Source organism: Chamaea fasciata, unplaced genomic scaffold, assembly GCF_029207755.1.
Source record: "Chamaea fasciata isolate MVZ Bird 193981 ecotype frontalis unplaced genomic scaffold, bChaFas1.0.hap1 SCAF_7, whole genome shotgun sequence".
Lineage (NCBI taxonomy): Eukaryota > Metazoa > Chordata > Aves > Passeriformes > Sylviidae > Chamaea > Chamaea fasciata.
The window spans coordinates 28,267,678-28,280,765 of record NW_027094092.1 but is presented as its reverse complement, the minus strand read 5'-3'; the positions used below and the strand labels follow the sequence as shown (position 1 = coordinate 28,280,765).

Sequence of the window (13,088 nt, the reverse complement as noted above, 5' to 3'; positions counted from 1 at the left end):
TTGAAAATAAGAGGGGAAAAAAAGCAAATTTGGTTAAAGATCCTTTCTGTCTGGCTAGCTACCACATTAGCTGTCTGTGCAAACCACTGTATTGTAGTATTAAAACAGTAAACTTAAGAAAAAGCATAAGAAGGCATTCTTTGCTATAGATACCTTAATTATATCATCAACCAAAGATGAAATCTGGAAGTTATTCTCACTGTCACAGAGTGTATCTTTTGGTTCTTGTATTTGCTGTATTTATTGCTTGTTTGCAAATATGTTTTAACACATGTCTATCCCCTCACTTTTAATGTCCATTTTTACCCAAATTGTAGTCTTAAATGAATTCAAAGCATGGAAGCTAAGAAACTGTTCTTCGGTGACAGGATAAGGATCAGAAATCTTTCCAAATATAAATGCCCTTGTGTCATTAAAAAAATAAAAAAAAAAAAAAATAAAAAAAAAAAAAAACCCAAAAAAAAAACCACAAAAAAAAACAAAGCCAAAAGGACTTAAATCACTCTGTAAGATATAATCGTTCTTATTCACCACAGAGTTGGTAAGAGTCCTTGAGAGCATCTCCAAAACGCATGGAAAAGGTTAGAAAGCAATAAGCCTGTTTTCCAAGGAGAAACATACCAAAAAACCAAAAAGAAACAAACCTATTTACATTAGCTTAAAATTACTTGCAAAAATAACAGGCTATCACTGAATTTTGAGACATAGGAATAGGTTTGGTTCTATACATCCAATGAGACTCCAGGTCCCATATTCATCCCACAGAGATGAATTAGGTTTCAAATAAACATTAATCTCAAGACAGAAAGGCGACTCAAGGTCGGAGGTTTCCTGTCATGTTTTATTTAACAAAACACTCCAAAGGCAAAGACCTTTCTTTACTTGTCCATTACTGCCTCACCTTCAACAGAATGAGAGGTATCCAGTTTTGTGACATAGCGAAGTAACATCTCTACGCAGTATTGTCCACAATGTCTTAAGATAACAGCATGCTATGAAGAGGAAGGCAACTACTCCCATTCCTAGAGGTACAGAAAAATATTTCATCATAAAACCGTGACAAACCAGAACAGGTCTTTCCCCATCAGTAACAAAAAATTCACTTTAAAAATACTCATTTTGTTAGAAACCTATAACAAAAAGAGTATTTTCACTGAGGTTGCCTGCCTCATACTGAATATCAACCCACTGCAATAATAAACTGGAGGTAAAATATGTATAACAAGTTATATTTGCACCACTGAAGATGATTGAAAGGAGACTAAGACCTACTTGCTGGTAAAACAGAACACTGTGCAGTCTGGAAGAAGCAACAGTATTAGAAAAGGATCCGAAACTATTAAATCATCTTAGTTTTGACACAAAAGCTTTCTTCTCTTTACTTGTCCCACACTCAGTTTCTATGAAACCAGTAGGAATTTATCCAAAAAACTGTCATTTTTTGCACTGGTTGCTATTCTGTGCCTTCCCCCCAAGAATACAGGAAAACTAAACAGGCTACAAGGATAGTATACTTTGAAGGGCTGACAAACTTCTTATTCCTAAATCAGCACATCAATTACATAAATTAGTGATACACACCGCCAGCTGACTAAACAAAAATACAAACATGTTTCTAAACCACAAACATTTCTCTCAGCTACAATTTCATCATTACTATCAGTTAAAGAACTGCCACTTCCTCTTTGTAAGGCCTGTATTCAAACATATTTTTGTCCATTCTTTTGTCATTGTTTTAGACTGCTCACTGACTTTCATGTTATCTTTTTCCTGTTTTCTCAGACAAAACAAAAGTGCAACTTATTCAGACATTTAGGAAACAATACATTTATTAGAATTTTTTTAAGTAAGATTTTCACCATCTTCCTCAATACTTCCAGAAAGGTAGGTCAGTGACCAATATTCTGACATTTTTGTTTCCCTGACAAATGGGAATACTAGCAACCAGCAGGAAAAAAAAATAAATTCTGAGCTGACAGGCTCATAACTCCTCACTGTTTAGTGGACTATAGTTGGCCACTCCTTTGGAGATTTGGAGCACCTCAGCTTCCACAACTGGGAAGGAAAAATCCCAACAGATAAAGAAAGTCGAGAAGTCAAGCCAGGATGGGACAGATGTATATAGAGAGAGGTTTTGACCTAGCTCAAACATACACACAGCCTCTGGGCCTTGGGACACTAGCTGCAAAAGCTTTCAGAGTGTTTAAGATAAAATACCTAACAACTCTGTCTTGAGAGGTCTCTCTCTGCCTGCCAGAGAATACCCCATCACCTACTGAAGTCAGCAGCATTGTTTCCACAACTGATTCCTCTTGCTTGATACCTCAGGTTGGCCACTGGAAGACAGTTAAGGGCGGATGCTCAAAGACTGCCTCAGGTTAATTCACATGCCAGATTCAACTAAGATAATTGCATTGAAGGGTTAAAAAACCCCCCAAACAAAAGCCACAAAACAAACACATACCATCCAATATGCTTCTAACTAGTCTGTCTGGCAGCTTTATAGTAACAGTAGCTAGTTTGGTAACCCTGACCTGGATCCCTAGACTCTTGTCATCAGTCCTACCAAGTTATTTGATGCAGCAGTGTCCTCTTGGTTCTAGGGAAGATACTCTTTGGAGCAAAGTACTTCTCAAAGTTCAGCTACATACCACCTTCACCAAGTGATTATATAAAAGGAGGAGAGGGGCAAGGAGGGTGTTAATTTTTCATCCTCAACTTTCTTAAGCAAAAGAGGTGACAGAACAACTTGCCTTGAAGTTTGTCTTTCCTGGGAACTTGACAGAAACCTTAAAAGCCCACTTGGTGAAATCAACTGGCCAGCTATTAGAAAGTTTAGCAAGCTGAGTTGTATCAGTGTGACCTAGAAAGGTGGCCTCCCATTTCATGCAAGTAATTGGATTTTAAAGATTTCTGTTTAAATGGAGCTATTTCAGGTGATGCCTTTGCAGAGCAAATGATATTCCCTATGACATTTATAATGACACCTTTTGGATAGAAAACATTACATTTCAGAACAGGTGATCCAGTTTTGTTCCAGACCTTTTAAAATTATAAAGAAGACTATGAAAAATAGATTATTTTAATGTCCTCCTTTTAAATTCCTCTGACACAGCCTCTTACTGAGATTACATTAAGGTTGATTTATAGCACAATCAAAATTAGCAATCTGCTGGATGTGTTTTGTCTTTTTGCTAGTGTCCGGGTCACAAACTGAGTTTTCAGAAATGGAAAGCAAAAGGATGTTTAAGAAATCAACAATGCTAAAGGTCTAAATTTAACAAAAGATTCAGAAATGTAAGTTTTCTTTAAGTATCTGAATCCCACCTTGCCTTATCATAATACCTTGTCTAAACAGTCGTCTCCCCAGCTTCAACATCTAGTGTAGCACCATTAAGGCTAGTTCTGGAGCATTAAATAAGGAAGGCAGGAGAAAGTAATTCTGCCATTAAGCATTTCCCATGGACTGTGATAAACAAGAAATATGTGACCTTTCAAAACAAAACATACTGTAATTGCTTGAAAAAAAAATGGTGCACTTAACTAATGGGAACGTGCTGGTTTCAGTCCTCACACAGAAGTAGAAAGCCTTACGAAGGAGTTCTTCCCCACACATGCTGGTTTTTAAAATCAGGTTACAAACATCTAAACACACACGTTCACTGTGCTGACAGCTGCAGGAAGTATTTGGCTCTACTGCCTTCACAGCAGGACTGGACTGCCCCAACAGGCTGAGCACTGCATTGGCAGTACTGTCAAAAGACTTATTTGCAACCAAATATCAGTAGATTAGCAAAACAAGCACAGATCTGTACAAAAAGAGTGAACAGACATGCTTTACCCTGCAATAAAGCAGACTACCCTATTACACTCATGTAAAGGCCACATCCCTTATATATAATGCGAAATTTGGGGAAGATTGAAGCTCTCATTACAGCCAGTAAGACATACCTGCAGTGGCACAGACACACACTTTATACAGGAAACTCTGAGCATAGGCACACCCTATTTGTGTGACATCCTCCTTTCAGACAGGGGTCTGCTCTTGCTCCAGATCTAGGAGTGTTTTACATATTTGAACAAGAATAAAGTTCTACATATCAATAGTGCCTTTCACTCAAAGATCTCAAAGGACTTTATACCTATTATATATGTCCCAACCCCTCCCCTTGTGAGGTAGGTATTATTCCTATTATTTACAGATGGGGAAATTCAGGCACAGAGGTTACATTATTTGCCCAGGGTCACACAGTGAGTCAGTGACAAAATAAAACAGAATCCAGATGTTCTGATTCCTGTTTGCACAATCCAACTACTAACAAGCCGCATTTTCAAGACAGCCCTAAACAAGTACCAGTGTGCATAAGAACAGTCTTGGGTTTCATGGGTCACTCCTAAAAGGCGTAAGAAAGGAGAAAAAAATAGAAAGATTTGGAAACACAAAACTAACTTCTGCAAGCCAACACATCTTTAAAGAAAGTTTCTGCTAATTCCCCTCGCAAAGTTGAGGCAACTTGACTTATGAGCCTGAGAAACAGAGTGGGGAAAAAAGAAGACTGATGGAATGAAAATCTGAAACAAAAAAAAAAACCCAAGCTGAACAGCTATACCATAAGCCTTCATCTTGAAAGCACAGGGTCATTAAAAAAATAGGGCTGAGAGGGACCTCAAGAGACCACTGAAATTCATCCAACCTACCCTGAAGCCAGGATCAACTACACCTACTTGTTTCCAACAGTCTGGTTCACCTGCTCTCAAAGACCTCCACCAGTGGAGATGCCATGCCCTTCCCCTGTCATCTGTTCCACCTTATGCTATCACATGAGCAAAAGAGGACAAACAAGTCTTAAGATGGCTACTTCCGCTCTTTTAGTGGGGGTATGATGATTCCCAAGCCAGTCTAATGATCTGAATGTATTTCAGAGAAAGTAGTCTCCAGGTATTTATTTGTTTCTGTTCTGGATTCCTTGGGAAAACATCAAACACTGATGTCTGCTGTAGTGTAATATTTGAATATTATTTGAAAATACTGATTAATACCAGGATAGATACCGATATACTTACTGCAAGTGCCAAATCCTACAAGGTCAGTAACAAAAGACTTTGATATGATAATTTTAGCTCATTGCAGATTCAAACTGCAATAAGCGGGCAGGGAAGACTACAGAAAAACCCCACAGCAAAAGTCAGCAGCTCAGAGTTGCCAAGTTTCACCCAAATGCAGACAAAAATCAGGCAGCTGACAACACATCTTCAGCCGAGGCAGCACCATTTGATCTCTGTAGCATCCCTCCATCTCATCTGTTTCCAAAGTGCATTCTCAGTGCAAAAAGTAGGATTGAATCTAGAGGGGCTCACTGCCCCCAGTGGTTTCATATTAAGACCAGAATTCTTGCTTGAGTTCATATGCTGCAGCTTTGTGTGTGTTAAGTTCACTTCTGCATAGCGGAATGGTGCTGTCCTGGCTCTGCCCCTCAGCATCCATGTCCAACAGTGTCCGCTCCTCTGCAGGAGGACCCATCTGGAAAGGAAGCAGTGCAGGCAGTCCAGGTCTCTCTTCTACAGTGCTGCTGCTACTAGCAAAACAAGAGTCTAGATTGCTTGGAGTATCAGTACTTGAACTGTTGGCAGAAGATTCACCCTTGGCATTGCTGGGTGACACAAACCACCAGGGATCAAGCCGCTGCCTACTGGCTGCAGGACGTGGCCGGGGTAGGAACTCCAATGTCTTGGGTCTTTCCAGTGTGGGATCCTGCTGTGCATTCCATCGTCTTGGGGTTGGAGGAAAAACAAGGTTGGGGTCTGGCAGGCGAGGGACCTCACTGGGATCTCTGCTTGGACTAGGTGTTTTCAATACACCTATCCAAAACAGACAATACAAGTGAAGAGGGAAAAATATGTTAGATGTCACTGCTAAGTGGTTCCTACAGATCTTTCTTTATTGTATATACAATGCAAAAACATATTCAAAGCAGAAAGCCTCCACTGAGAAACTACAAACTCTGTATCTTCAAGATTATGGCAATCTGAAGATGCTGGAACCAAAGCCATTACTTCATTATTCTGTTAGCTATTTGTGTAAAGATAACCTTCACAAGCAATTCTTGTGGGCTGGTCATCTCAACGAAAAGTATAAGCAACAAGTAATTATACTGCTTCTGTCTATTCTGAAGAGGAAAAGGAAGATGGCTGAAAAACCTACCTGCTCCCAGTGCTCCAGTTAAACAGCTACTGGAAGGGCATCCGCTGGTTGGACACCCATTGACAACCAATCCACTCCCTTTGATGGCTCCATCAGAAGGTGTGCGCCTGTGTCCGCTTTGCTGTGTGTGGGAGGAGACTGTCACGTGTGTGGGAGTCAGGGACTGGTTGGGGTCTTGTTTGAACCTCTCGATCTGGACATTGACCAGTGGGTTTGTAATGGCTGGCAAGGGAGCCTTGACTGTCACTGGGCTGACAGGCATCTCATAAACAACAATCTCATCACTGTCTGAGCGCAGCAGGGACCGGGTGGAATTACATTCGGAAATGGAAGACAGGGAAAGAAGGGTGAGGGATGTGGATGGCTCGCCTAGCAACAACAGGGGATCATCCTTCTTGAAGATCTTCCGGGAAGGTGGACTAGTGCTCCTGCGTGGGCGTCCAGCTCGTTGAAAAATGCTGTCACGCTTCTTCTTCTCTTCCTTGGGCATCTCTGGCTCTTCCTCAATCAGCAGCTGACACTTCCCTGCTTCTAACAGATCAAAACCCAGACCTGCAGCAGCCAGCACTGCTCCACAGCCAAGCAGTGCAACCTCACATCGCTTGTGGTGGGAGCTGCTACGTTTGAGGCTGTTGGTGGGTGTCAGCTGTGGGGTACTGGTAGCAGAGTTTACAGGGGTGGATTCCTCATTGGCATCACTAGAAGGGCCATCCCACTCTTCATTCTTCTGAAATGGGATGCAGAGGTATGACTGATTGTGCACAGGTGAAGGGTGCACTTTGCCCTCTCCATTAAAACATTCGCTATCCTCATCATCTGGAAAGCAAACAAAAATAGACTTTGTGTCGACATAACATTTTCACTGGCAAATTTTATTGTCTCACAAATATACTTCAAAATAAGTTCCTCCTCAGAAGATGCAACTGTTCTCCTCACAAACATCATTCATCAACTCCCAAATACAGTCTATTGTTTCCAAAGAAGATTAAGTTGAGAGAAGGAACTGGAAACACTATCAAAGTGAAAGAAATTAGTGAAGCATTCATCCACTTGAGATTAACTGCAGAACAGCATTTCAAAGGCAACCAACACCTCAGTAACTTCTAGAGTAAATTTACGTGTTTGTGAGTGAGAAACAAAAGGTAGAAAAATTTTAAGGATTGCTCCTTGCAAGTGAAGGTGTAAACATGCTGCACATGTATCATTATTCAGGAAAGCAGCTGAGAAACAGCATGGAGCTAGAGGAGAATTAACAGAAGTTTGTTAGCTTGATAGAGGGAGTAGCACAAGCAGTGAGGTGAACAAGAAGAAAATCCAGAAGGAGAAAGTGGATACTTGACAAAGAAAAAAAGAAAAACAGATACCAAACAAAATGAAAACATTGCTGTAAGGTACCAGGTGAAGGTCAGGAAAGAGGTTCATTGAAAAGTGAATGGAAGTGGGAATAGGAGTACCAAGTTCAGGGAATTCCTTTACCCATCTCTGCTAAGCTGGTGAATCCTGGAAAAGCAGGTGCAGTTCTCTGGATCTTCCCCAGATTTGGTGCACTGGATGACCACTGCTTGCATCCTTCCACCAAAGCTTTCAAACTGAAAATAGTAGAAGGATGTGAGAAAATGTACCATACTCACAACCACTTTCCATTTTCCCCTTATATATTCTCTATTCATCTACTTAGGGTATGCATGTATCCAACTCAACTACATAGATCTGAAGTGCTCCCACAGCAAGAAATTTTGTGATATCTTTACAGCACTTTAAAATACAAAAAATAAAATAAAAAGGTCTGTTCCTCATTTGTTACACTGTGGCAGTCAAAAGGCCTCTGCTGATAACTAACAAGCTATGAATGCAGAATAATAGAAGGCACCGCTACAAAAATCAGATGAAACATTTTCTTTTTAAATCAAGGCATAATCGTTTCAAATCTTGATTTCTCTTTGCAATCAATCTTACCATGGCAGGTAAAAAAAAATTGCTCAGCAATGGGAGGGGAAAACACCTCAAAAATGTTTTCATACGAAACACAAATGAACAATGAAATTCAAACATCACTCACTAGGACAAATAAAATAATAAGCTAAAGTCACTATAACAGCAAAGGCATGTCTCTGTATTATAAATACCAATATTTTTCTTATAAGGAAAACATCGTATTGAAGTACAGTTAAAAGCATAAATTCCAGATTATGGAAAAAAAGATAACTAAACTTATAGACCATGTCATTGTTTCTTTTACTTACAAACAAAAAAAGCCCAAGAGAAGAACCCAAACCCAAGTCCCTACTTTGACCTGTGTCTACAGGTATGTTAGCAGGCTTCTGAACTTATTATTAATCTTTATTCATAGGGTTTCATTATCATCATCCTGCACTAGTTTCATGACATCAGACATGTCAACAATTCTGATTAGCAGCACAACTTCCTGATATATCAATATTCAAAGTTCTATTATTCATTTATCAACATAGTCTGAACTGGAAAATTTCTGGTCCTTTTCTCCACAAACTCCAACATGAAACATCATAGTGTTGGTGAAAGGCCATGCACACTTGGGATAGGCAGAAATTACAAGGAAGGAATGAAAAGATCTGCAGATAATCTGAATGATCTCAACTGGACACACAAAAGCGTCAACTTGTTATTGAAAGAACAGAAAACTCAAAGATCTCTTCCAGCTACATTACTCACTTGCATTGTTTTTTGGTAAGACATGTAATTCACTACCATTATCCCCTTAAAGAGATAGGGAAATACAACCATATGTAAGTTACCTCTCATGATTCTTACTTTCCACCAGAATCATTCTGCATTTCTAAGACAGCTTCCATTCCAAGATTTCAAAAATTTATTATACTGGGCTATTTTTTTTGCCTTGGTGTAAGTTTTTCCACTGCTCTCTACCCAACAGAGATGCTGTATTTGTCCCCAGCAATATATACTGTATATATTATACTATACTATGCTGTAGCAATAGCAAGACCACAGGATTTAAACTTGACCCAGCACATGATCAGTTGGCTGACAACTGTGGTACGGACATTACACTCCATCCCCATTAACCATTCCGCAGTACTGCACATGCAGTACCCAGCTGTGATCTTGAATCCTGACAGCGCAGCACTGAACCCTATTTGTCAAGACAAACAACCACAGGGTTTTCTAACAGACATGCCATTCAGTGTGTGGGTTTGTTCTGATTTACTCCCTCCACAGTATACTCAGCTGTGTAACATAACACACCAAATAAAGCCTGTTGGATCTGACTTACTCAGGTGTGCAACAGGCCTACTCAGGCTACATACCATAAACAGAGATGCATATAAAGGGAAAGATGGTGAGTGAAAATGAACCATGTTAGCAGCAAACACCTCCAAAACTGAATCTCAAGGCTCTTACAATATGGGTAGAGAACTACTGAGGAAGGGGAGATTTCCACAGTGCTGGGAAAACACATACTCAGTTTGCTTCCCTTTGACTTCTCAGAGCAATCTTCCCTTGCAATGAACAGACTGAAGGTTTGCTGTTACTGTCAAAGTGCAGCTCAATCTGAACAGGAAGACAAATTGCTACCAGAATAATTTCAATCCCTGCTATGTTTGCCTTAAGGTTATAAAATTTTCATCCTTCCCTTTTATTTTCTGCTCCTTCTCTTTTCCCCCCACATTACGAAAAGACCTTAAAGACCTGTCCAGAAGATTGCTGCACATCATTTTAATTAGACAGTGGGGTGCATTTGAAAACAATTCAAAACATGCTGACTCGGAGAATGTTACTACTAGAGCAGTATTGTCTGCTATTGCCCTAAGGAAAAAGAACGATTTGAAAGCACTAACACTGTATTTCAATCGTCAACATAACTCAGGAACCCAAAGACTTCTTACCTGTAATCTATTTAGGTAAGAAGGTTGTTACTTACTTTGTAGTATTATGACTGAGTCACTTTTCTGTTCCCTTTTTCTACTGGGAAAGCCAAAGGCACCTCTTATTAGGAATGGTAAGATGATAAGGTTTATTTGCTCAGAAAATTGCAAAAAATTTCCCTACAACTGTAAGACAACATGGCTGGTGTCTCAAAACCATTCTGTAATAATGTTAAGACATTAATACAATACTGGAGTGAATAAAAAAAAGTCAGTTGCCAGGCTCACCCCTATTTAGCCTGCACGATTTTAAGAGCTAACTGCTAAAGGATTTTAAGTCACATTCACTATCACCTTCTGTAAAATTAGTAACCTGTGTGAAAAGCAGGGTGACCATAACCCATGCCATAGTAAGTCTGTGACTAATCAATGCCAAGTTCAAAGACAATTAAAATTTCACAGTATATCCCTGAGAATACACTGTAAGGTCACAACTGAACTGCCAAGAACTAGTCCAACAAAAAGCTTCATCCAGTCTCTGCAATTCAGCACAAAACCCTTCTGCTGCTGTGCATACTCTTTATGTTCAAAGATTAATAGAGATGTGTGAGTAATCACTGTATCATCTTTTCATGACTGCCTTTACTCGATGTTAATTATAGGTCACTGCAATTCTCACAATGCTATTCTCAAATAAGCTTGGAACTATGTCCTGTGAAGAATACATGGAAAGCGATAAAAATTATGAAGATAAAAGATCCCTGGATCACAAAGTCCCATAAGCACTAGTAACAGCAGCACTTCTGCAACTAGAACACCATTATAGAGAATACTTGAACTGGGCTTCTCTGTCCTAAGTTTAGCTCTTCACTTTACCCCAGTTTTCCCAGGGTTCAGTATTTGGGTTGGCCCTGTTTAATATCTTTATCAATGATCTGGATGAGGGGATTGAGGGCACCTTCAGTCAGTTTGCAGTGACTCCGAGATGGGTGGAAGCATTGATCTACTGGAAGGCAGGAAGGCTCTGCAGAGGGATCTGAATAGGCTGCACGATGATGATGATGATGAATCAAAGCCAACTGTATAAGGTAAAATAAGGTGAAGTGTTGGATTCTGCACTTCGGTCACAACAACCCCATGCAATGCTACTCATCCCCATCAGTGAGGATGAGTGGCTGGAAAGCTGCTTGGTGGAAAAGCATCTGGGGATGCTGGTCAACAGGCAGCTGAACATGAGCCAGAAGTGCACTCAGGTGGCCAAGAAAGCCAAAGGCATCCTGGCAGGGAAGTGATTATTCTGTGCTCAGTGCCAGCAAGGCCACACCTTGAATCCTGGGACCCTCACTACAAGAAAGACACCGAGGAGCTGGAGCATGTTCAGAGAAGGGCAACGGAGCTGGGGAAGGGTCTAGAAAGTCACTCATATGAAGAGCAGCTGAGAGAGCTGGGGTTGTTTAGCCTGCAGAAAAGGAAGCTGGGGGAGACCCTATCACTGTCTACAACTCCCTGAAAGGAGGGTCTAGCCAGGTGAGGGTCAGCCCCTTCACCCAAGTAACAAGTGACGAGACAAGACAAATGGTCTCAAGTTGCACCAGGAGAGGTTTAGATTAAGTATTAGGAGAAATTTCTTCACTGAAAGGGTGGTCAGGCATTGGAATAGGCTGCCAAGAAAGTGGTGGAATCACCATCCCTGGAAATGTTTAAAAAGGTGTGGGGATGTGGCACTTGGGGAGATGGTTTACTGGTGAACATGGTAGAGGCTAGGTTAATGGTTTGATTCGATCTTAAAGGTCTTTCCCAACTTTAAATATTCCATGAAGTTTCATCTCCTTTACCCTGTAAAATAAGAATATCAAAATACTAAAAAATAGCGAAAACTATCTTTTGAGTCACTAATACTTACTGTAACTCTGCCCTCTTTAATTTAAAGTCTGCAGTCTGGCATGATTTCAGTAAGGAGTGGTTCATTGTATGTTAGCCAAACTGTCCTCTCAGCAACATGCTCACGTTTCAAACACTCTGCAAAATGTGATAACCATATCGAGTCTCCCTAGTAGAGACTCTGAGTACTACAGAACATCTCAGTTGAAGAGAGAACAGGACAGCTTTATGAGCAAGCACAGTTTGCAAGCAACTCCATTCCAACTGTCTGTGCCCAAAAGCAATGAGTGCTTCAGACTTCACAGTAATGAACAGAAAAAGGAAGAGGCCTATTCCCAGAATTTTAAGAACATGATTTCAAGGTAGAATTGTTTTTTTTCCAGCTTCAGTGATCTCCCACCCTTTCACATAATTAATGATTGTAAAGTGTGACATCTGTTTTAATTCCTCAGAATGCTATCTTATCCTTCATTTGTAGAATAGATAAAGCATAGGCAGCAGTCAAAGAAGCCGCCTCTATACTGTCCTGCCAACATATCTTGAGTATCTTACAGAACATACTTTAATAGATTCAGGGCCTCTTGCAGGGGGCTACAATACTGATGCACTATGCAAACATCAATTTTTCAGGCATTTCACATTTGAACACACAATAGTAAAGATGAAGATTATAACCAGCTATTCTATTCTCCCTGCTAAAAATCATGGCAAGAGTCAAACCATCAATTTATCAATTTATCGGGGGGGAACGTTCAAACTCCACTAAAAATTACCAAGCATTCAAATATTTTAGAAGGCAAAAATAGTCCTGTGTTTAAAGCAGCATTCCAGCAATGTTTCATTGGAGTCCTGGTATAAATAATTCAGATACACAAAGGGAAAAAAAAAAAAAAAGCCAGCAAACAATAACCTATGTATTTCTGCAAAAATCACTTTCAGGATTGATTGATTCAAAGTACATGACCTTTTTCAAAAGACTGAAGAGAAGATATTTACTTGGCTTTATCAGATACTTTTTATGTACTAGCATTTAAGACAAGAAAAAGCATAATATGAGAATTGTAAAAGAGAAGCAGTTTCAGATATTATATGAAACTACAGAAAGCTGGGCCTTAAAACAGAGAAAACCTACTACAGAGAGT

General features: G+C 40.0%; 1 protein-coding gene across 1 annotated transcript in view; it reads right to left on the bottom strand.

The window, feature by feature from the left end:
- Positions 1-525: 525 nt before the first annotated feature.
- The window catches only part of MAP3K9 (mitogen-activated protein kinase kinase kinase 9), a 56,027-nt gene continuing 43,464 nt past the window's right edge, over positions 526-13,088 (bottom strand). The window contains exons 9-12 of the mRNA XM_066188190.1: positions 7,679-7,791; positions 6,203-7,018; positions 5,065-5,859; positions 526-1,022 (exon numbers count right to left, since the gene is read on the bottom strand). Coding sequence (XP_066044287.1) covers positions 5,378-5,859; positions 6,203-7,018; positions 7,679-7,791 — 1,411 coding nt within the window. The 3' untranslated portion in view covers positions 526-1,022; positions 5,065-5,377. The remainder of the gene's footprint in view (positions 1,023-5,064; positions 5,860-6,202; positions 7,019-7,678; positions 7,792-13,088) is intronic.